Source organism: Artibeus jamaicensis, unplaced genomic scaffold, assembly GCF_021234435.1.
Source record: "Artibeus jamaicensis isolate MK-2021 breed Jamaican fruit bat unplaced genomic scaffold, CSHL_Jam_final scaffold_3128, whole genome shotgun sequence".
Lineage (NCBI taxonomy): Eukaryota > Metazoa > Chordata > Mammalia > Chiroptera > Phyllostomidae > Artibeus > Artibeus jamaicensis.
This window is the reverse complement of record NW_026522036.1, coordinates 290,872-317,009: the sequence shown is the minus strand read 5'-3', so window position 1 is coordinate 317,009 and position 26,138 is coordinate 290,872. Positions and strand designations below refer to the sequence as shown.

Here is a 26,138-nt window from a genome sequence, read left to right as displayed (position 1 = left end):
GGAAATGAGTCATGATATAAGATTTTAATTACTGCTTAATACTCCCTGAGTTGTTCCTAAGTTAAGTCAAATAGGTAATCATGTAACCCTTGATTATTTATGTTTTTGTTCAACAAATACTTGTTGAGTACCTGCCATGAGCTTGGCCCTGGGCCAGGAAATGGGGACACGGCAGGGACAGCGTGACTGCTGCCCTAATGGCGTGGGGGCTGATGCAGTATTCTGGAGCTACCCCCACAGTTGAAGATTCTGACAATGAAAAACAAAAATAAGTAGTTTTACTCTTTTATTTTCTGCTGGTCTGGGCTCTTCTGAGGCTGAAACTGATTGACCTCAGTTACAAATCCTGCTGGAGAGAAAAGTGCTTTTTTTTTAGGGGAATTGATAGCTATGTAAGCATATCGCTGGTCTGAGGACTTGAGCTAGGCTCCAATTTGCTTCACCAAGGTTCCTGATTAGCCTCAAGGAGACATGTTCTTGTAATCCCACATTCTGACTTATCAAAATGTTCATTTGACCCTGAAAACATTCTTCTTGGTGCTATACAGCTAAAAGACAAATAAAGTATTTGAACAAAATATTTGCATCAGTGACTTCAAATTGACAAAAACCCTGTAGGTTGTCTAAGCTGAGAAACCTCTGGAAGACTCAGTCTATTTAGTGCCTACAGGTTTTTGTTATTCTCTGTGCTCACAGATGACAAGCTGCACATTAATTAAAAAACTGACATCTTTCAATTTGCTCTTTTCTTGGTACGTGGATTATTCCTCTTTCTCCCCCAATGCCCACCCCCACTCCTGCCATTACCAAAGACACGTAAGTGAAAGGTTTCACAGTTTTTACACAAGTAATTTTGGGGGCAAATACTGTTCTTCTCATGAACCACTTTACAGCGAAGTCAAACTGTGCCCTGTTATGTTAAATGTTGATCTTTTTAACACAAGAGAATATCATTTTGATAAAGGTTAATGCCTCCTTAATATTTATATACTTGAATCGTATTAAAAATGAATTTGTGGAATTCTGAAATCTTGAATTAATATCACGAGGTGAAAAGACTGTATGACACCATTTGTAATTCATTAGCACGTGCTTTGCAACATATTAGCACCCAATGCAGAATGCTCTGTTGAGTCCGGCAAGCCTGTGAGTTTCATCTCAGTCTAGTCCCTAGCACTTCAAGGCTTTGTTTGACGTGGATGCCCAGGGACAACTCCATGTGATTCTTGCAGATCAGGAATAAATGAACTTTCCAGCAACCTGCTAGGGATGATATATTACCCTGAGAAACATGCTTATCTAACAGCCATACAGCATATGTTTGTCTAGTTTCAAGCAGCTTTTGAACACCAGGCTGCCATAATGTGAATGAATAGTGATGTGATTCTGGTAAATTGGGGACTGCATCTGCTGCACCACACTGGGCACATGTCCTCCTCGCATAGTGAGACTGCAGATAATTAACGGTCCCTACAATTCATTTTGAAATAGTGCTTATATAACTCCACATGTATTGTCAAGGGGTCCTGGAACAAATGAAAATCTAAGAGTGTCATAGGCATTCTAGGTTTATCCCTTGATGATGCTAAAACCCTCTGGAACATTTACTTTAATGACCTGATCTCCCAGGAATCTGAAAACCCGTCTCTGATGGACAGATACACACAATGTCCAAAATGGTAATTTAATGGCTGTATTTATTTTGGCCTTCACCTCAAATACTTAAATTTTAGCTCTTAAAAAATTTCCAAATGTCTAAAATCCTTTGGCATCATAGAATATTTGGTTCCCCTGAGTATGAAAACTTCTGTAAGGAGGATAGCAAAGGAGTTTATGTTTTAAGATATTTGTAGGAATGTTTCTGGTTTTATTATTATTAAAGAGAAAGCTGAATCATCTGCATTTTAGAATTAAGTCTACTTCACAGTTATTGTTAATTTCTGTGACTGAACTATCTAGAACTGTAGGACAATATCATTGACTGGTGCTTAGTGTGTGCACATAAGTGTGTGTTCATGTGCACACATACAGATCTTTCTGGAGCTCAGCAAACACACAATTGGATGCATGAATGTGGCCTGTCTTTGTGATCACTAATGCCTGTGATCACTATTGCAGGTGAAGTTGTTCTCCCTTCTACCTTTTGAGCAATGACTGCTTTGCTCCTAGCTTCATCCCTGCCATGATGCTTCATCCCAGGGATGGCTAATTTCTTCCTAATACCCATTTTCGCCCTCTGTAGTAATACAATGCTGGTGTTAGCTGGACAAATGGCTGTCCACCCAGTTACACATATTCCAGTCTTCTCTGAAGCTAGGTGTGGGGAAATAACCTCATTTTAGACAATAAGACATAAATAGAAACTCCTTGGACCAACTCTGTCAACTGCCTGGAACACCAGCTCCATAGCTTGGTATCCAGCAGCCATCTTGTGCAATACTGAGTGAGGTTCGCACTGCAACCTGAAAAGAGCCTAGTAGTCTGACCACTGGGGGGGCTGCACCAGTCCCAGGCTGCCTATCTTCGGCTATTTTATGTAAGAAAGAAATAAACCTCTACCCTATTCAAGACATTGTTTTCCCTGACACTGTGTGTGCAAACTGAAGCCTAATCGATAAAAGTGTCCTGGCCATTTCTCTCACACCTGCCCTAGTTGCCATCTGTCCCCTGCCCTCGGCCCTGCCATCCAGGCATGTGTTGTGCTCCAGAGTCACTTCCTAATTGTCTACTTTCCTTGACACGTGAGGCCTGCTAAAATCTGAGGACCGCCGCCTTTCTGTTCAGCCTCACATCTGCCATTCCTCCTAACCTCCAAACTCCCATGTTCAGCAATATCGCCAGGCCTCCTCATACTTCGGGTTCATAGTTCTTCTGTTTAAAAGTATCCCTGTGTTCAGCACCTTGACAAACTGAACTCTCAACTCAAATGCTCTCGCCTCTCCTTAAAATCTTCCATGGCTCCCCCACACAGAGCAAACTCATGTGTCCTTTCTCTTATATGTCCCTGCACAAGGTTAATGAACTGCATTGAAAAGCTTTGCATGTCTGTCTCCATATTAAACTATCAGCTTCTGAAAAGCAAGAACTCAGATATTTCTTACTTGCATATCTTTAACAAGCGCATTAGAGTGTCTCAGTATACTTATACTAAGTGGAGAGAATGAATGAATGATGTAGATAGGGACCCAGTCCATTAGGAAGCACTCTCTGTACTTTAAATAACTAGCTGCAACTCCTAGTTGCCTAGGTGACAAAAAGCCTCAATGATTCTTTAAACCATACTAGAACTTTATAACATACTGTTTTAATTTTTGTTTCATCTTATTTCATCTTAAATTTTTTATTTTCATCTTAAATTTTTATAGTAAAAAAATAGCAGAGGTATAAATAAGTATTCTATATTTAATTAATTTTAACAATGGCTACTGTGTAGTTAATGCCATCTTACAGTAGCAACTTGGCCTTGCCAAGCACCGTGCTAAGTACTTTACATACTTCATTTTCGTCTTACCCCCATGAGGTAAGTATTGTGTTCTGACTCTTTCAGTTGTAAGTGATAAAACCTCAAGTCAATATAGTTTAAGCAAAAGAAATTTATTGGTTCATGAGCCAAAATATTTGAGGGTAGTGGTTTAGCTGGACCTAGGGCTCAAACAATGCTGTTAAGGTGCTATCCCTACCCCTACCCCTAACTCTTTCCTTGTCCCTAACCCTACCTCTAACTTTATCCTTACTCTTAGACCTGCCTCTAAATCTATCCTTATTCCTAGTCCTACCTCAGTTCCATCCCCATCCCTATCTCTAACTGTACTCCCGTTCCTCTCCCTAACTCTATTCCTTTCCCCATCTCTGTCTCTACCCTCACTTCTATCTCAGTCTCCATCTTTATCTCTATCCTATCACAACCTCTATCTCTCCAAAAGTCTCCTCATTAGACTCAAACTTATATTCTACCCACTTAATAACTCAAACAGAAAGGAAGCATCTTCCCCATAACTCTGGAAATAAAATCTCAGAGATCTGTCTCCTGCCTTGTGTCATACACTTATCCATGAAGTTGAGCTTGATTAGGGAGAAGGGTAATATGGTTGGCCAGGCCCAGGTCATACCCAACCAGCGAATAGAACAGACTGTTTTCAGTCCCTACCTGAACTAATCACATGGAAGGGGTGTCCCTACAAAAAAGGGGGTTTCCAAGAGAAGGTGAAAAAAACATCAGGCAGGCAAAAATGGAAATTTTCTAACAGAGATATGCTCTCTCCTTACAGATGAGGAAACTGAGCTTAGAGAGATTATTTCATTTTCCCAAGAACACACAGTAAGCCATGGAGCTGGGATTCAAATCCACTCCTGTTTATCCCTAGAGTCTTTGCTAATCACTCTGCTCAGTTATGTTCCTGTATAAAGCACTAAAATGTAAACACTACACCTTAAATATTTAACTGATGATGAACCAGAAATAAAGAAAAAATAATTAATTTGTCCAAATTTGTTAGGCAGGGCTAAGGCTGTGATCTGAATTGTCACCCAATATCCTACCCAGCCAAGTAATGTCATCTTACCAAAAAAGTACACTATTCTTTTTTCATACAGTGCCCATAAATAAACAAACAAATAAAAATATCTGCATCACTTCATATCTTTAGGGATTTTATTGTTTCACTCTTTTTGAAGCTTTATTGTTGGCATGGATAGTTTCTACTGAGCTATTTTCTAAATGATCCTCAGCTTTTTAATACCTTTGCCTGACCACACATCATCATAGCAGCTTTGAACCACTCAAGTGGATTTGCAGGTCCACTGCACTTGTCCTGGTCTTAACACTGGTTATGCCTTTTTTTTGGTGTCCCTAAGAGAATATAGACTACCCCACCTACATACTCTCTATGTTCAAACACTCACCTGTAGAAATCCTGGAAGAGTAAAGCTTGCCACATCAATATTAAGGGATCTGAATGCAAGAAAGGATCTTAGAGATCATTAAACCCAATCATCTCACTTTACAGATGAGAGATGAGATTCGGATGGTAAGTGGCTTGCTCAAAGTCACTCCACTGGCTTGGCAGAATTTGGGGCCCTTGACAGATTTTCTGATGCTTTGTTTAACATTGTACCATTACCCACACTGGCCCATATCTCATTTACCATGCACCATTAGGTCTCCCTCTGCAGGGACCCCAGTTACAACGTCCTCTGAGAATTTGTGGGCCAGAAAATTTAAGCTATAAACTTTTGTCCTTGCACAGTAGCCATGTGGTTAATATAAAGATGAGGCAGAGACAATCAAATTCCAAGGAATATAAAAATGCCATTGAAAAATGCCAGAAGATTTTAGCAGCTGCTGTGCTTGATAGATTTAAGTGTGCTCCTTGAATTTGTACAGAAACTCATTTTCATTATAGAACAAATAATCCCACTGCTGCAGTAATATAAATGGAAAAAAGAATGTAAACTGTGATAAAGTTCTTGCAAATGACTGTTAAAAGTTGTCCAGATAAATGTAGTACTCTATTTCTATTATAAAGCATTTCTTTTCTCTTCCTTTTAAAAATTCCTTTCATGAAGCTATTCAAACCTTATTAAATTGTCATGTCATCATGGTATCCTCATCTCCAAATGTGAATTAACTATATGCTGACTTCAAGGAAGATGATTTTCTCATTAAAGTGTTATGCCAATATCACTAGGGGAGTTATTTGTATTACTTTGAAAGTTCTCAAGGACTTCTGGTCAAGATAAGATGGTGGTACAGGTAAACACTGCTTGCCTCCTTACACGATAACATCAAAATTGCAACTAAAATATAGAACAACCATCACTCAGAACAGTCAGAAATCAAGTTAAATGGAAGTCTGACAACTATGGAATTAAAGAAACCATATCCATTCAGACTGGTAGGAAGGCGGAGGCGTGGAACAGGCTGGTCCCACATCCATGTGTGGTGGATAAAAATATGAGAGGGTATCTTGGGAGTAGGAGTCTCACTCCCATACCAGGCTCCAAGCCCATGGTTTCAATGCCAGGAAAGTAAGTCCCTGCAACTTCTGGCTGCAAAAACCAGTGGGGATTGTGTTGGTAGAAGAAACTCATAGAGTCCCAAGCAGTTCCTCTTAAAGAACCCACACAAAAACATATTCAGCTCACTCTTTCTGAGCTCTAGCATTGGGGTAGCAGCTTGAAAGGCACCAGTGGCACCAGGGAGAAACTGAAGTGTCTGGCATCAAGGCAGGAGCTGCAGGAAAGCATTTTCCCAGACCAAAATGCAGGCAGAAGCCATTGTCCCTTTTCTCAACCCTCCCCCCACAGAGCCACAGAGCAGGCAAGCTGGTGCCATACATGAAACTTCATCAAACTGGCTAACACTGTTTTCCCTACCCTGAAGATTCCCCAGAGGAGACTTCACCACACCAAACTTGCATGCTCACCCAAGCTGCTTTTTCATACAAATGGCTGGTCTTGGATCATTCTTCTCAATTTCCTAAATCCTCTCAAACGAGCAGCAGCTGGCCTCAGTGAACCTCCAACTCCTGTACCTCTTGCTAAGTGGCCCCAGGCTTGGCACTAGCAGCGGCCAGTCTAGATTCACAGCTTGGCTTTACTTGGGAATCTCTAAGCCCAACACAAGTAGCAGCTATCTCAGATTGCTTTATAGCTCTAGCAGGGTGGCACTGAGCCAATCATAGGTGAGGCTGACCTTGGCCTGCACCGCCCAGGAAACCCCAGAGCCTGTGCACCCAGTGGACGGCTCCAGACCACATCAGAGCACCACCACCCTGCCTCTGCACAGCTGATACTCTACAGAGGTTGGTGGTCAGTGGTCACAGCCAGTCCTTGCAACTGACTGGTCTAAGTAAATCCCTCCCATTGACCAGCCAACAATGCTCAACTACAAGAGGAAGGTATACTCACCACCACAGAAGCTGCACTTTGAGTACCCAGCTTGGGTAATAGGGAAGGCTGTGCCACTGGAACCTATAGGACACCTACTACACTAGACTACATTACCAAGATGCAGAGTCAAAACAGCTCTGCCTAATACATAGAAACAAACACAGGGAGGCTGCTAAAACGAGGAGACAAAGAAACATGGCCCAAATGAAAGAACAGGTCAAAACTCCAGAAAAAGAGCTAAATGAAATGGAGATAAGCAATCTATCAGATGCAGAGTTCAAAACACTGGTTATAACGATGTTCAAAGAACTTAATGAGGACCTCAACAGCATAAAATAGATACAATCAGAAACGAAGGATACACTGACTGAAATAAAGAACAATTTATGGGGAAACAACAGTCATGTGGATGAAACTAAGAGTCAAATCAATGATTTAGAACATAGAAAGCAAAAAACAACCAATCAGAACAACAAGAAGAAAAAAGAATCCCAAAACATGAGGATAGTGTAAGCAGCCTCTATGACAACTTCAAGAGGTCCAACATTCATATCACAGAGGTGCCAGATGGAGAAGAGAATGAGCAAGAAATTGGAAATCTATTTGAAACAATAATGAAAGGAAACTTCCCTAATTTGGTGAAGGAGATAGACATGCAAGTCCAGGAAGCACAGAGAATTCCAAACAAGATAGATGCAAAGATGCCCACTCCAAGGCACATGATAATTAAAATGCCAAAGGTTAAAGATTAGGAGAGAATCTTAAAAGCAGTAAGAGAAAAGAAGTTAGTTACCTACAGGGGAGTTCCTATAAGAATGTCAGCCAAATTCTCAAAAGAAACTTCACAGGCTAGAAGGGATTGGCAAGAAATACCCCAAGTCATGAAAAGTGGGGACCTATAGTCAAGAGTGCTCTACTCAGCAAAGATTATTGTTTAGAATAAAAAAGCAGATAAAGAGCTTCCCAGATAGGAAAAAACCTAAAGGAGTTCATCATCACCAAACCACTATTATATGAAATGTTAAAGAGAATTATTTAAGAACAAAATCAAAACTATGAACAATAAAACGGCAAAAAAATACCTATAAACAACTGAATCTAAAAAACAAACTAAGCAAACAAGAAGAACAGAGATAGAATCATGGATATGGAGAGTGTCTTTATAGTTGACAGATGGCAGGGGGTGTGGGGGAATGGGTGAAGAGGTGAGGGGATTAAGTAGTCCAAATAGGTAGTTACAGAATAGCCATGGGGATGTAAAATACAGTAGGAAATGCAGTAGCCAAGGAACACATATGTGTGTCCCATGGACATGAACAATGGTGAGGGGATTGCCTGAGGGGATGGGGGGTGCAGGGGGAGGGGGGAAAGGAGGGGGAATTGGGACTGTAATAGCATAATCAATAAAATATAATTTAGCCCTGGCTGGTGTGACTCAGTGGATTGAGTGCCAGCCTGTGAACCAAAGGATCACTGGTTCGATTCCCAGACAGGGCACATGCCCGGGTTGCAGGCCAGGTCTGCAATGGAGGACTCATGAGAGGCAACCACACATTGATGTTTCTCTCCCTCTCTTTCTCCTTCCCTTCTCCTCCCTCTAAAAATATAAATAAAATATTTTTTTTAAAAGGAGGAGAGGCTTAGGAACTTCCAGAATAACTTTAAATGTTTCAACGTCTGAATCATAGGGGTGCCAGAAGGAGAAGAGGAAGAACAACAAATTGAAAACTTATTTGAAAAAAGAATGAAGGAGAACTTGCCCAATCTGGCAAAGAAAATAGACTTTCAAGAATTCCAGGAAGCTCAGAGAGTCCCAAAGAAGTTGTACCCACAGAAGCATACGCCAAGGCACATCATAATTACATTATCTAAGATTAAAGATAAGGGAAGAATCTTAAAAGCAGCAAGAGAAAAGGAGACAGTTACCTACAAAGGAGTACCCATAAAACCATCATCTGATTTCTTAAAAGAAACCTTGCAGGCAACAAGGGGCTGAAAAGAGATATTCCAAGTCAAGAAAAGCAAGGACCAACATTCAAGATTACTCTATCCAACCAAGCTATCATTTAGAATGGAAGGGCAGATAAAGTGCTTCCCAGATAAGATCAAGTTAAAGGAGTCCATCATTGCCAAGCCCTTATTATATGAAATGTTAAAGGTTCTTATCTAAGAAAAAGAAGATTAAAGATATGAACAGTAAAATGACAACAAACTCACACCTATTAACAACCGAACCTAAAAAAAAAAAAAACAAGCTAAGCAAACAACTGGAACAGGAACAGAACCACAGAAATGGGGATCACATGGAAGGTTATCAGTGGGGGACAGGGAGAAAGGGGCAAAATGTTCAGAGAATACGTAGCATAAATGGTAGGTAGAAAACAGACATGGGGAGGTTAAGAAGAGTATGGAAAATGTAGAAGCCAAACAACTTATATGTATGAGCCACGGACTTGAAAGAAAGGTGAGGAATGAGGGTGGGAGGGGGTGTGTAGGGTGGAGGGGAATAAAGGGAGGAAATGGGACAACTAGTAGCATAATCAGTAAAATAAATATGTTTAAAGCCCAATAGAAAGACTTACAATGAAAAAATAGTTTCCTGATCAACCTCTTCCACTCTTGAATTTTTTTGTTAGCATTTTTTTCAATTTAGATTTTTTATTGAATTTATTGAAGTGACATGAGTTAGTTATATAGGTTTCAGGTATATAATTCTATAGCACATCATCTGTATATTGTATTGTGTGTTCATCTGGCCAGGTCAAGTCTCCTTTCATCATCATTTTTACCCCCTTTTACCCTTTTCTACATCTCACACTTTACTTTCCCTCTTGTAATCACCATACTGTTGACTGTGCCTATTAGTTTAATTTATTTATGTATTTATTCATTTATTTATTGCTTAATCTCTTTACCTCTATCACCCAACCCTCTCCCCTTAACAACTGTCAGTCTGTTCTCTGTACCTATGTTTGTTTCTATTTTGATTATTACTTTATATTGTTCATTAGATTCCACATATAAGTGAAATCATATGGTACTTGGCATATTTCACAGAACTAGAATATTCCAAAAATTTATATGAAACCATAAAAGACCCAGAAGAGCCACAGAAGTTTTGAGTAATAAGAACAAAGTTGGAAAGGATCACACTACCCATTATCCAACTATACCACAAGGTCACTGTAATGACAGTCCGCATTAAAACAGACATATAGATCAATCAAACAGAATGAGGCCTCAGAAATAAACCCAAGCCTTTATAGTCAATTAATAATGGACAAAGGAGACAAGAACATACAATGTGGTAAAGATACTCAGTAAATGGCATTGGGGAAATTGGACAGTTACATGCCCCCCCCCAAAAAAAAACATAAAGGGAAAAAAAAGGAAAGAAACTAGATCACCTCCTTATACCATACACAAGAATCAACTCAAAATAGATTAACAACTTAAATATTAGACTCAAAACCATAAAAATACTAGAAGGACACATAGGTAAGAACATGCCAGACACTTCTTGTACCAATATTTATTTTTTCTGATACATTATGTCTGGCAAGGGAAACAAAAGAAAAACTGAACAAATAAGACAAATATATTTTGACTGTAAGCACCTGAGAGACAGAATCACCTAGGTATGCCACAAGCAAATTCATGATCCATAAAATCTTTTAAGATAATAAATGTTTGGTTTTTTTGAACAACCAGTTTGGGGGATAATTTGTTACACAGCAGTACATGACTAATGTATAATGTTGTTCTCCCTGTTCCTTTTTTGCAGTTATAAACAGTGTTGCAGCCAGACTTTTCATATGCATATCCTATGTTCTGAACATATTATTTCTATAGGATAAATTCTTAAAATTGGAATTTCTGGCTACGCATATTTTAAATTTAGATATTTTCCAATTACCTCTCCCAAATAATGCCACAATTAATGTTCTCCCAAATGGTGGATAAGTGTCTGTGTATTTTTACCAATTTGAAATGTCTCTAATTTTTCTCAATCTTATGAAAGTACCTGATATTTTTATTGATTTGCAGTCCTTATCTTTTGGTGAGGATGGGCAACTTTTTTGTTTATGGTTTCAAAAAAGCACCTTGTTTGTCTCAGATAAAATTTTCTTTGCATTCTCCTATGCCTTGGTCTTTCCTCTACAATGGCTAGCATATAGTCCATACAATATAAACATGGAGTTTCTTGAATGAATGAATAATGGAATAAATGAAATTTGGATATATAAAAAGTATTTATTTAACCCCATGAGATTGACTTTTACCATGCGTGACATATTTTTTTTAATTTTTATTGTGTACACTATTACAAATGTTCCCATTACCCCCCTTTGCCCACCCTCACCCAGCCCTCGTCCCCCATCCCTCAGGCCATCACCACACTGTTGTCTGTGTCCACAGGTTATGCATCCTTGTTCTTTGGCTCATCCCTTCACCTTCTTTAATCCAGTCCTGTCCTCCCCACTCCCTTCTAATAGTTGTCGGTCTGTTCCATGTATCCATGCCTCTGTTCTATTTTGTTATCTTGTTTGTCAGTTTATTTTATTCATTAGATTTCACATATAAGCAAGAGCATATGGTATTTGTATTTCACTGACTGGCTCATTTCACGTAGCATAATTATCTCCAGGTCCATCTATGCTGTTGCAAATGGTAAGAATTCCTTGTTTTACCACTGCACAGTATTCCACTGTGTAAGTGTACCACAGCTTTTTTATCCACTCATCTACTGATGGGCATCTGTTTCCAGATCTTGGCTACTGTAAATAACACTAGTATGAACATAGGGGTGCTTATATTCTTTTGAATTGGTGTTTTGGGATTCTTAGGCTATATTCCCAGAAGTGGGCTTGACTATTAACTGGGGGAAAATTCTTAGCAACCAGTGACTCCAATTATCTTCTCCTTTCCTCTTTATCACTACTTAATTATCATTCAAGTGTTCTATGTCTGAGCTCTTTATATTATAATTTCTTCAGGCTAATTTGTTTCTGAAAGTGGCCATATATTTTTTTCTGTCTGATATTGTCAACATAGCATGGTACTTTGGTAACAAATAATAATTACAATGATAATACTAGTAACAACAATATAGTGATGTTAATTCCAATGATTATTGGGTACTTACTATATAAGTGCATTATACACTGACTTAATATTTGCTACAGCCTTGTAAGTAGTATTATTTCCCACTATAGAAAAGAGGAAACCAATATTTAATAGAATTAAATAAGTTGGCTACAGTTGTATAGTTATTAAACAGTAGAGCTGGGATTCAAACTCTATTCAAAGCTCATATTCTTTCTATAATGCTCTACTGACTTTCTTGGATAGAAATCATTTATATAGTTGATTTCTCATATTGTATGCCCAAAGAAAAAGGAGGAATCGAGAAAAGAATTCCACAGTTTAAAATAATGAACATTGAAGTTAGATGTTTTTCCTGCCTGGAAAGGATTGCATAGTACTATTGATTTTTTTTTTTCATAAGAATGAAAGTTTTCCTTTCCTTCATGACTTATAGTCTTAATTCAGTGATCAATGAGTAAGTGACTTATACCCAATTAAAGCAAGGAAATGCAACCAAAACATTTATGAAAACAAAAAGAAAAGAAAGTGTGGCTCCCTCTCACAGTGATTATCAGTCTCTACTATCTAAGGATTTATGTCAAGCTGAGAAAATTCTCCCAGTCAGTTCAGAAATAGGAGTGCATAATGAATTTTAATGCAACACCAGGATAATGGGATTGATGCCTTCCTCACAAAGCAATTTAAAAACTTTCAGAGATAATGTGGATTTCTGGATGTTGAGATCACCACAGACTGAAAGTGAGTATATTTTTCAGGTGACATCCCAGACTGTTCCATCAGGATAATGTAAATTTATTTTGAGAAGACAATAACTCCCTTAAACTGTCAAAAGTTGTTTTCTAACAAGCCTTATACAACATCATCACACTACAGAATGCAACCATCAGGGAGTTAACCACACCATAATGAGGACACTGTGAACTTGAGTTCATGGTACACATTTCACTTCTGACTTTTCTGAGACGTATCTAAGAGTTTTCATAATTTGAGTCCAAGGAAAGAAAAAGAAAACAAATGTTTTCTTTTGAGCATAACAACTCATTAAGTAGCACCAACAACAGTGTTAGAATGCTTTCTACCAGGAACAGAAAGAGGCATAATAATGGTGGCGACATGGTGAGTGATCCTGCAACACAAACCACAGTAATGAGGGTCCCACGAGTCATTTTTCTCACCCTGCGTATTGTTCCACACGGTCATTGAAGGGTGACGTTAAAATGGATAAAACACTGGTATCTCCCTAAAACAGGTGCGCTGAAGTCTCTCATGGTGATAACAGAATGTTCATTAATATTTGTTTAAAGTGCTTTGTCACATGTCTCTAGCTCAGTTTTTATTCAGCCACCTGCATGTTAACTATTCAGTTTATAGGACGGTCAGAAAACATGACACTCGGAGATGCATGGGAACTAATTCTCAAATCACAGAAATCATTTCAATTAAATTAAACATCAACAAAGTAACAATAACAGAATTTCCTCACATAAAATTTTATGTTATAAATATATTTTAAAGCCATATTCTTATTTTATACAGAGCAATATCATGTCAGTTTTTTAGTAACATCGCAGTAGATAGCAGATGGGAGTCTGATCTGGAAGCATTATTTATTTAACCCATTCATAATTGTCCCCCTTCCTCTTTCCAAAAGTATAGAGCTGAGGAACTTAAAAGACATTTATATATAATAGAATACAAAAAGCTTTTAAACAATATAGAAAGGAGTCCCATTTCTGATGGCTTGTTTGATTAGATGCCCTGAACAACACTCATTAAACAAAAATTATTATACAAAATATAAATAGTTTCTGAGTTGGAACGAAAGGATGGAACCTATAGATTTTAAAACCCAGTGAAAGCAAGAAGGCTAACCAGGAGGTGAATGCTAAAAGTAGCTCTGCCCTGAGTGCTTCTGTTCAGACCATGATGGCTACCTGCAGATGGGCAACTGGGGAAAGCCCAAGACCAGCCCAGGGGAGGATTCCAACAGAAGACTTCTGCGTAAAACTGGGATTCCCAAAGGCTATCCTCACTGTGAGAGAAAGTGAGGCACAAAAAGTGAGTCTTAAGGTATGCACATTTGAAAAACATTACTTAGGAGGTTGGAGGATCCCAGGATGGCAGGCAGATTGTGACAAAAGAATCTAAGTGTATTACAAATATATGAAATAACCTTATTGAATGAGATGGGGAAAAGAGGAACTGACCTAAATAACTTTGGAAATGAATAGAATCTTTACAATAGGTGATATTAACTGCACATAAGAGCTGTATTCAAATTGATAAAGTCATTTCCCAGAGGGCACAAGTTAACAATTCTAATACTGCTGTACCTACACACTGCAATTGGATAATTAAGTAAATTAGATAGCAGATAGTGGGAGCCAGTTTTTTACTGGTGGAGTAGGAGTTTACAAGGGAAGGAGGCTAGAATGATCTATTTGCACAATAGCTTAAAGATGGGTATTACAGTGGGAACACATATTTAACCTAATCAAGAGATGAGTGGGTTAGTATGGACACATATTTCCTTGCTTTGTAAGCGAGGAGGGTCTAAAATCAATGACAAACAGTAGCAGTGAACACACTTAATATTCAGATCTTGTTTTCTAATTGGTTTGGAGAAATAGCTGGCTCTAGGATTAAAACAAAAATTATACACGTACAAGATGAGTCTGGGATATCTTATAATGCCAGAAAGTGATAAAGTGCTCAAAAAAACTAAACTAAACTAAAATCCACTATTATGAGGGTATGGATGGCAAAGAGGAATAGGAGTTAACTGAAAGAGCTCCCAATGGCCAAAGCTGGAACAATTTGAGAAACAAAATGAAGTAGCTTTTCATTAATAATTTAAACTAATAAATACCCATAAACCCATACTGCTGTAAATAAATGGAAGGGAAGAGACAAATTTTCCATGCAAAAGAATTCCAAATAATTTATATACATACTCTACCCTTAAAATGGTGATGGAGCATAACTCCCCACTCTGTATGTGTGGGCTGCACATAATAACTTCCATCTGAAGAGAACAGGATGGAAAGAGGAGGGGGAGAAACTTCACAGTGGAGAGACCCGACCAGCTCTTTCTCAACCAGGGGACCAAGGTCAACAGTCATAAGCCACGTTGGTAGAATGTACACTTGATAGACTATGACAAAAGTAGAAGTTTATTTCTGTCATCTTCTTCCCTCAAATGCTTAATCAGTCTAATCATCAGGAAAACACCAAATTCTAACTGAGGAACTTTCTACAAATTATCTGACCAGCACCTTTCAAAAGTGCCAAGATCATCAAAAACAAGAAAATTCTTAGAAATGTCACAGCCAAGATATAGCTGAGAAGACATGATAACTAAATGTAACATGTATACTGAATGGGATCCTGCAACGACAACAAAAAGAGTTAAGGAAACCTGAATAAAGAATGGACTTTATTACTAACAATGTATCAGCATAGGTTTATTCATTGTGATGAGAGGACCATACCAATAAGGTAAGATGTTGATAATAAGGGCTACTAGATGTGGGGTATATAGGAGCTCTCTTTATTATTTTCACAATTTTTCTATAAATCTAAAACTGTTCTAAAAATAAAAAGCTTATTTTTTAAACTCATAAAAATGAAATAGCAAAAAAAGATGCACATCTTGACTTTGGCACTGGGTGAAGGAAAATCCTTTCCCTGGAAATTTGTACCATAAGTTGTCCCTAACATTTGTTTTTCATTTGTTCACATTACCTGCCCTGTCTGAAAACAATATCCTGTGAACAATTTAATGTAAAGTGGTTTGGGGTTGGTCATGCCCTGAGGCAACTCTCAAAAGCAAATGTAAATGTTCTCTGGAAGAAACCAACCTCAATCCTAGCTTCAAATGTTGGAAATAACGTTACCCACCCCCAAGATTACCTTGTAGGCAAAAACTGTAAAATACAAGAAAACAAGACAACATGACATTAGTAAGAAATAGCGGCAATAAATCCCAAACATTTCAGAGATTGGAACCATAAAACACAAAATAGAAAATGACTATGATAAATATGTTTCAAAAATTAAAAGAAAAGCTTGAACATTTTGGCAGAGAAATGGAAATTATAAAAAATGACAAAGATGATTTGCAAAATAGCCATACTTTAAAAAAATTTCAAACTGGACAAATAGTTCTTGAGTACCCACTCTATGCCAAGGCACACACTCCTTTCATACATATCATCTACTTTTATTTTCTTAACAACAAATAATTCTATTAAATAACACTAATGTTGTAGAACTTAATATTAAAATATTTTCATTATTTCATTATCTTGTCTTTCCCTACACTCTGGAAATTTTCTTTTGACCTGTTTTCCAGGTCACGAATTCTCTCCACATCCGTATCAAGTTTACTGTTGTACATATTTGTTGTGTTCTTTATTTTGGGTTTTAGTAACTCTTAGTTTTAAAATTTCCACTGGTTTATTTTCAAATATGCTAGGTTATTTTTTTATATTTAGTGGCCCTTGCAGATTTTTTTAATATTGGGTTTTATTGCTTTAAACATACTAGCCATATGTTTTTATAATCTTTGATCCAGTATCAGAAACTTCTGAGGTCTATTCCTGCTGGTTTTCCTTATTCCTCAGTCATATATACCTCATACACTTTTTTTTGGTTATATCTTCTATATAACAAAAAAATATTTTTTTCAAAAATAATCAGAATAATCATTTATACATCAGAAATAATAATTTCTGATTACATCTTATATCTTATTCAGAGTTTGCTGAGCCTCCAGCTCCTGTTCAAGACTGAGTTCTCACCAGCACCCTGGTCACACTCAGGCAGAAAGTCCCTGAGTGAGGTCCTTCCCACTCAGGGACCTCCTGCTCTCTTCATTAATTTCACCCCAAAAGATCTAATAATAGGCACATTTCAAGGTAAAGTCCTCTTTGACGTTACTGCAGGGGTGAGGATCTAGGTAGACCTTTGCATTTTGAGCCTTAATTTTTATCCTGAAGTGAAAGCCTTCATTTCTATTAAATCGAAGTGTTACAGAACAACAGGTCGGCGGGGGGGGGGGCAGGGGGGGCGGGGGGGGCAATATTTGGCCCACCTAGGCATTCCAAAAACTGCTACAGAACAGGGGTCCCTCCCAAGGACAGAATGTTACCGAACAACAAGAGGTCCAAGGGAGGGGCAATACAATATTTGGCCCACCTAAGGATGCCAAAACCGCTATACAACAGGGGCCCCTCCCAAAAAAAAACCAAAATACTAAAATCTACTGGGCCCTTCTGTCCACCGCCAATTGGAAAGACATCTCTCAATGCCAGAGATTTGTGAAAAGGAAACAAAATGTTTATTTAATGCTATTCAGGCCTAATGCCACCACTAAAATATCAAAGTCCTTTAGGGTATACACCTACACCCACACAGCGCTCCCTTCTCCCACTGTCCCAACTCCGGGTACCGTAAATCAGGAAAAGAGCACACGTCTGTGTTTCAGGCCGCTGGCACTGTCAGCTGTGTCACTGTGCAGGATCTTGAGTTAATCCAAAGTACTGTGGTACCCTCTCATGGTCCACTGGCAAGAGTCCTTTGTACCCAGTTCCAGTCAAAGTCTCTCCTGCTTTCCAGGCCACGCAGCCAAAGGGGCACCCCAAAGCCGCGTGGGCCTCTTCTACCAAAGCTGCAGGGGTTCGCACTCCACCAAAAGCATGTGGCTTTCTTCTTCACCTGGCTGCAGGGATCTCCATTCTGGCAAAGCTGCGTGGTTTTCCCTTTCACCTGGGAAAGAGGGGGTCCACACCCTGCCAAAACCACGTGGCTCCCTCTTTCACCTCACCAAGAGGGGGTCCTCACTCGCTGAAACCACGTGGCTCTCCCCCACATGACTGCAGGGGTCTTCGCTCTGTCCCAAACTGTGTGACTCTCCCTTCAATGGCTGCCACGTCTCTGTTACTCCCTTCTCCCTGGCTCAAAACTTGGCCACAGCTATTTAGCATATCTATGAAACCAGTTAAAGGTTATAGATATGTTAAATAATCATTCCAGAGGTTAGCTGCAAAACTGTTGCTATGCAAAACAGCTCTCAATGGCCCTGGCTCTATTTGTCCCTTCCCCCTTGGGGGGGAGGGAGGGGGGAAGGACATCTTAATATTTCTAGGACACCCTGAACTCTGGACCTCAACCCAAACCCTTTTTTTGCCCCCCCCCTTGGCTGCATCCTGTATCAGAAGGGGAGGTGGGGAAGATCTAGTCTATATTTAAATTTTCTTAAAATCCGTCACCATATATGCTCTCTTACATACTTAGGCTTTGAAAGCCCTGCCCACACCCATTCTTTCTTGTGAAAATGTACCTTTAAATACATCTATAGTTACCTATGAAAGATTCTGACTGCCAAGGAAACCTACTCGAATTACCTTTGAGAGTTTGAAAAGCACTGGACTTGGAGTAAGATGATCTAGGTTCTTAGCTGCACTTGAACTAGATGTGCCATCTTTGACAAATCCTTTATTCTCTCTAACCATTAAGTTCCTGATCTACTATAACACCCATTACTCCAGAGTCACATGGTACTTCTAAGCATTTAAGGAACTAAGGAACATGGAAGTACTTACCAACGGTAAAGAGCTACACAGTGTGAATGATGCTGGGCATCCTGAAACGTCATTAAATTTTGTTCCTAGTTCTATTTTCCCTACCTCAGGTCAGAATAAATACATTGACCCATTCAATTTAAACAAGAATAAAGAATAAGACTAAAGTTTTCAGAATAATTGAAAGTTTCAATTTAAGGCAAAATGATTACTCTCTTCAATCACAATACGAGATCTGTGAAACACTTATTTGAACTAATAACCTGAGTTGCTTTTACACAATTCATCTCTAAAATTAATTTGTCAAGAAATAGCAAGTTTTTTTGCAACTCCAGTGAAACCTGAATGGAGGGATCGGTGCTGAGTTTGAATTGATGTCATATTGAAGTAGCGAACTGTTAATGGTATGAACGTGGTGTACAAATGAAAGACTTGAGGAATTAGAAATTAATCAACTGTATGTACTGAGAAGGAATTCTGTTCCTAAAATAGATATGAGACTGTTTTCCAAATATTATACAAAATTCTAATGCTTAAAAATATAACTCAATATATGTAATACACAAAAATACACGCACATGTCCATATTCTTTCTTATCGTTTCTTTGAAATCAGGACTGAGAGACAGCTTCTGTCATCAATTATTCTTGGAATTTGATGAAAATGGAAAGAATTTAGAATCAGTCACTCTGGGTTCCATCCCACTAAGGAGCTATTTCCTTCTCCCTAAAAGGGAGGCAAGACTGCCCCCCCTAAGGCGCCGACTCGCAGGCCTGTCCTAAGGACCCAGTGAAAGGCAGGTACAGTTGTGCACTGAACGGTGCAGTTAAAAGAAACCCAGCTCTTCCCAACTGGAAGGCACTTTGGTGAATTGAAAGGCAGCTCTCTTTACTCCAAGTTTTTTTTTTTTTTTCCATGCCATTTCAAATGTGAGTGAGAGTGTTACCGAACAACAAGAGGTCCGAGGGAGGGGCAATACAATATTTGGCCCACCTAGGGATGCCCAAAACTGCTATACAACAGGGGCCCCTCCCAAAACAAAATACTGAAATCTACTGGGCCCTTCTGTCCGCCGCCAATTGGAAAGACATCTCTTAATGCCAGAGATTTGTGAAAAGGAAACAAAATGTTTATTTCATGCTAGTCAGGCCTAACGCCACCACTAAAATATCAAAGTCCTTTAGGGTATACACCTACACCCACACAGCGCTCCCTTCTCCCACTGTCCCAACTCCGGGTACCGTATATCAGGAAAAGAGCACACGTCCCTTTTTCAGGCCGCTGGTGCCATCAGCTGTGTCACTGTGCAGGATCTCGAGTTAATCCAAAGTACCGTGGTACCCTCTCATAGTCCACTGGCAAGAGTCCTTTGTACCCAGTTCCAGTCAAAGTCTCTCTTGCTTTTCAGGCCCTGCAGCCAAAGGGGGCACCCCAAAGCCGCGTGGGCCTCTTCTACCAAAGCTGCAGGGGTTCTCACTCCACCAAAAGCATGTGGCTGTCTTCTTCACCTGGCTGCAGGGATCTCCATTCTGGCAAAGCTGCGTGGTTTTTTCCCTTTCACCTGGGAAAGAGGGGGTCCACACCCTGCCAAAACCACGTGGCTCCCTCTTTCACCTCACCAAGAGGGGGTCCTCACTTTGCTGAAACCGCGTGGCTCTCTCCCCATCTGGCCAAGCGGGGACCCTTCATGTCTTGGAGCCAGTCTTTTCCAAGCTCCCACACAGCAGCACCCTCCCTCAGGGGCGCAGCCCCTCATTACCTCCTGAGTCCCAGCCCTTCTCACTCAGGAGTGCAGCTCCTAGTTGCCATCTTGAGTCCCCCTAGTTCCATCCTCAGACCCTGCTAGTTCCATCTTGAGTCCCCATTCACTACCTTCTCCTTGGCTCCAAACTTGGCCACTGCTATTTAACATATCTATGAAACCAGTTAAAGGTTATAGATATGTTAAATAACCATTCCTCCACTATGCAAAATAGCTCTCAATGGTCCTGGCTCCATTCTTTCTTCCCGGGGGGGGGGGTGGGGGGTGGGGGGTGGGGGTGGGGGGTGGGGGTGGGGGTGGGGGTGGTGGGGGGGGGGGGGGAGTGAGGACATCTTATATGTCTCTCCAGTATTCCTATACACTTTGAATTATGGACACCATTCCAAATCTTTTTTGGGGGGCCCCCCTGGCTGCACCCTGTATCAAGAGGAAGGAGGGTCGGGCATGTTTTAGAAACAGCCACCCCCCCCCTCGCTGTTTACATTTTGTTTGTTATTTCATTCATTCATTCAACAAATTTCTGGGACCCTTGCTGGGTGAGGGACATCGTGTTAGGCGTGGGAGCCACAAATAGAAAAGGACTCAGACGGAGCCCTCCGTCCAGTCTAGCGACCAGACACTAGACGGGAACTGCGGGCCAGCGCTACCGAGGCTCCCGCCGTCGCCCCCCTCCGATCTACCCAGCCCCCACCCCACTGTGCACAGGCGTCCGCGTCCCCATGGCAACCAATGGGCTATGGCTGCCTGGCGGCAGGCACTGTGGGTGAGGCGGGAACCGCCGAGGCAGGGCGGCAGCAAGGCCCAGGCAGCGGGAGCGCCACAGCCAACGGCGGGGCCCCAGAGGCGGGCGCGCTGGGTGTGACCGCCTCGTTCCTGTTCTGCGGGCATCAGACCTCTCCAGGGAGTGCGGTGCTGTGCGGCGCAGGTAACCCGCTCTGCCTCCCGTACCCTAGCCCCATCCACCAGACTTGCCCCGAAGGGGCCGGGGACCTGGACTAGCAGGCTGCCCCTTGGTGGCTGGCCTTTAACCCTGCGCGAATCAAGGCAGGAGGCTGGGGCGCTCGGAGGAGGGTGGAGAGAGCCCGGGAGGTCAGGATGGTCCTTGCAGAATGCACGGCAGAGGTTCTAGCTCTGTAACCTTGGACAAATCACGTAGCTTCGCTGTGCCTCAGTTTCCCTGATGGTTAAGTGAGGGATTGAGAACCTACGAAATAATGTATTCATCCGTGCATTGTTCCGCACCCCTGCTCCTTGCCCCTCTTCAACACACACTATCCCAGGGTCTCTTTTAGATCCTTTGATTTCAGAGGGACAGGAGCGAAGGGGCTGGTCGCCTTCCTCCTCTTTCTCCATTGCGAATGCTGTTTAGTTGACTAACATTAATTCAGAGGAGTTGAATTCCTTCTCAATACTTTTATTCTCACAACTGTTTTTCAATTAAAAACTTTGTTGCTAGGGGAAAGGTTTTTTGTTTGTTTGTTTGTTTGTTTTACTTAGGCAAATACTAACACCCTTGTTTTGTCAAAAGTGTGACCAGGTGCCCACAGAGCCTTTGAGAGGAATTGTAAGATTTCTATTTTTAGGAAATTCTTAGTCTTTTTGTCCTAAATCTCTAACAAAACCCAGATAGAGCCAAGTAAATAATTTACTCAAAAAAAAAAAAAAAAAAGGCAAACCTTTATAGAGGATCCACAAAACAGAAAAGTTTGAGAGCATTTAGCTGGAACTTCTCTTGAATAGGAATTCTATTGTACTTATCTGTGTACCTGGCACCAAGCTACTGATCTGTATACAGTGAGTGTTCCAGCGAGTAAGTAACATATATCTATCTACCCATCGTCTAAGTCAGTGTCGTAAATGCATGGGTGGACACACTTGCATACGCACACATGTCAAAGTTTGTACATTTTTGTAGAACAAAAAGCTAGTTCACTCAGGAAAACTCTTACTAAATGGTTTAACAGAAGCAAAATTTTCCAGTTTTATAGGTTTAGTAATGTTAGCATTTTAGGAATCTAGACCATTTTTCCCCCTTACAGGTTAAAAATCAAGAAATATAAACCAGATGCAGCAGTTTTTCGACATGGAGAACCAAGCCCATACTACAGTGGGGTAAGTGATAAAAATTTCTCTTTAATAAGTTGGTGCTTAACTGTGCTCAAAACTCACTGATGATGCATGAATTTTGAAATTTAGTATTAATAGAAGGATATGCCGATTATTCCTGGTGAGGAGAGTGGGGGGAATTCCAAGCGACTTTAAGAATCTATAGTTTAAGGCTCTGATTTTGACTCTAGATCTACAATTGAAAAATCACCATTTTTCAACTTTCAGTGAGTTTTAGTGTTTTAGGGTGAAGGCTGCACACACAGGCCCTATGTGCTCTTGGGTTTCCACAGTGTCGCAGCTCCTGACCAGCTTGCTCCTTTTTCTTTTCTCTTCCCTTTTCTCTCCCTTTTTTTTCCCTTTTCTTTTCATCCTCACCCAAGGATATGTTTGCTCATTGATTTGAGAAAGAGAGAGAAATATTTATCAGGTACCTACCACACGCACCCCAACTGGGGATCGAACCCACAACCTACGTATGTGCCCTGAGCTAAAATAGAACATGTGACCTTTTAGGTGTACCAGATGGTGCTCCATCCAGCCAGGACCAGCTAGCTCCTTTCTTGCTGTACCAAGTGTCTGAGTATCTCCACACTGGTCCTTAAGGCTGAACACAACACAGACATAGCTTCAGAACTGATTTAGCTTCTCAAAACAGCAACGAAAACTGGAAATTTTACCAAAAGTTTCATGAAGAGATAAGAAATATAATTTATATAGTATTTGCCATCCTAAAAAATTAAATCCTTTTCACAAATATCTGTCCCCTCCCCCCTTCCCTGTCACCTGCACCACAAAGGTTTCCTTTCCTATTGCTTCATTAGCTGACTGGCCCCTGGCTGACCCCAGAGATAAATGAGGGAGGGAGGGGCAGTACCACAAGGAGGAGAGGTGCCTATTTTGACTGTGACTGATTTTGTACTAGTCAGACCACTTCAGGTATTTCACTTTCCGTTTTTCCACTCAGACCATGACTTTGACATCAGGCCATCAGAAAGCTGCACAAGTCTGGATAACTCTAGCTGTCACTTTTTTAAGTCCTACTGCATACTCCCCTGTCCTACTAGGCATTATTGTCATTTCATAACTAAGAACTTGGACATACTACTTAGAATATAGTCTAAGCTCTTGTTACCAAAAAAATCCCAAAATGCAGTGGTTTAAATAAGATTGAAGTGCATCTCTGTGTCATGTACAAGTCCAGATATAAGCAGACCAAGAGCAGCCCTGCCACCCTCACTACAGGATTTCTCTCTCTGGGCCCAAAGTGACTGCTTCAGCTCCCATCATCATGGGCCGTTCTCCTGCTGCAGGAAAGGGGGGAAGGGCAAGAGGAGAGAGTAGGACCATTCCTTTTAGAAGTATGACCTTGAAGTGGCAGGCCTGACTTTGGTTCACTTCCCATTAGCCAGAACTGAGTTGTGGGGGAAACTTTGCTCACAAGTCCCCCTGTCTGCCACGGATGAAAATAAAACTGCCAAGACATGATCTTCATGAGGAAGAGAGGTGGTCAGTCTCTCAAAGAAGAAAGACCAAGAGTCCCTTCCTCAACGGCTTTTATTAGGATCATAACACACAGGAATACAGGTAAGCTGATCAATCAATGTCAGTCAGCAAGGATCAAACAGTAGATAACATTTCAAAGAAATCTGAGGGCTTAATCTGAGTTAGTGTCTGTCAGGTAAGGGGGTTGCAAAAACTTTGGGAGACATACTCATTTCCTGCTTGGACCCTTATCATATGAATGAAAGCACTCTTAGCAAAGCAGGCTTCACAGGACTTTATGAATTTTTTCTTATACCTAATTGCCCCAGAACCTGCTCTAGCCAAGGGGCTGCACCACCTTCCCCATCATAGGTTTTTAGGCTTAAGTGTATTAGAGCCAGAAAATGATTGTCAGAATAGCTGGAGGGCAAGGGTCCATCACCATCTCTTTGCTGCAGCCCCCTGAGTCCTTTCTTGAGGGCCTCCCAAGTGATCATGTTTAGCTTAGGTTGCCCCTCCTCTGAGGGGTCGTACCCATCATTGACTAACCAACCAAGTGTTGGAGGCAAGAGACGGATGAAGCAAAATCAGCACTCCTGCCAGGGAGATAAGCTTTGTCTCCTTAGTGGCTCGAAATCCGAAGGTTGCTCACTCAGCCCTATCCATCGGGGGTTGGTTATAACTCCTGAAACCAGGCAGAGCGGTTTGCAACACTGAGTCCCAGAGCTATGGTCACTGTAAGGAAGGCCGTTAAATCTGGTCTCTAACTAGGCAGCTATATGGCCAGGTAAAGCTTAGAAGCTTATAATAAAAGGAAGAAGAATGGATATTGGTGGACAATTAGCAGCCTCTGCTACATTGAGCTCAGATGGGTAGGAAAAAAGAGAATAAAGCAGGAACTTGCACTTAATATACAGCTGGTTAGTGGAGAAGGTAGGATTCAGATATGTCTGGCTCCAATCCCGGCATTCCTTGCAACACTAGAGATGGATGGCAGTGAGATGTGGGAGCAGCCTGCCTAGTATCTTGATAGGATTTTAGATTGAGCAGGCGTTAGGTCCTTGGCACAGGCACAGAAAACTAAGATGCAGGTTGGCGGTCTCGAACCTAATGTTGGGTACCAGATATTACCTCCCTGCTCTTCCTTTTCATTCATTCTTTTGGGAAAAAAAAGTATGGAGTACTGAATGTATGCCAGGCACAACACTAACCACTATGGATCATGCAAAGATCATTAAGAAACAGACCTTAAAGAACTTAGAGTTTGGTAGGAAACCATAGAGTCTGTTTGGGTTCAACATAACTACAAATCAGAAGTGAATGAGAATTACTGGAAGTTTCCATGAGGAAGTGCTCCACTCTCACAGCAGACATGGGACCAGACATTGTCCACCATGCTCTCTCTCCAAAGCATAGAGCCAGGTCAGCTTTGCCTCAATCTCACATTCTATTGAGAAATATGTAAAAATCTAGATCATGAAGACAGTCTAACATCATTCACCAGGGATATGTTATGTGCTTATCAAACCATGCCACCGACATACACAATAATGTTTTGTGGAGCAACTTTTGTTTAACAAACATTTACCTAAAGTCTGCCATGACCCTGTCATTGGCGAAAGCACCAGGAAGATAGCAGTGAACAAAACAGAGACCACTGTTCCCAGGGGCTGACAGTCAATGGGAGAGACAGTGGTAGAAATAGACATGTTTCATACAGTGATACGAACAAAATTAAGTAAGTTAAGGAGGAGAGGAATAGAGTGTGAATGGGATAATCAAACTAGGATTCCTGGTAAGGTGCCATTTGAGCAGAGATTACATCTGGGCAAAGAGAGTTCCAGACAGCAGGTGCAGAAAGTGCGAAGGCCGAAGCTGCTAGCTTTTATACAGGACATTTATAATGCAGGTGAATCATTATTCTCTGACACCTGGGCTACAAACAGGGTTTGATTTGAATTTATCCATGATTTCTCCCAACTGTAGGTGTTTGTATTTGTGCCATAATAATCAATCTAAACTCCTTCTAATACAAACTAAGTATCACCTGGTCATATTTAAGTGGGTTGGTCCTTTTTATTTGTTTTTAGTGTGTATGCCCAGAACATAACTAATTCTAGCATGAATAAAGGATCTATTTTACTGGCATTTAAAAAAGATCCATTTCCACACTTTCATATATTTTTAAAAGCTTCCCAAAA

General features: G+C 40.6%; 2 protein-coding genes across 5 annotated transcripts in view; one reads left to right on the top strand and one right to left on the bottom strand.

The window, feature by feature from the left end:
* Positions 1–26,138, bottom strand: part of SLC36A4 (solute carrier family 36 member 4) — a 324,739-nt gene that overhangs the window by 113,926 nt on the left and 184,675 nt on the right. The window lies entirely within an intron of this gene.
* Positions 21,235–26,138, top strand: part of DEUP1 (deuterosome assembly protein 1) — an 80,314-nt gene continuing 75,410 nt past the window's right edge. Inside the window, exons 1-2 of the mRNA XM_053656917.1 lie at positions 21,235–21,271; positions 22,386–22,458. Coding sequence (XP_053512892.1) covers positions 22,412–22,458 — 47 coding nt within the window. The 5' untranslated portion in view covers positions 21,235–21,271; positions 22,386–22,411. The remainder of the gene's footprint in view (positions 21,272–22,385; positions 22,459–26,138) is intronic.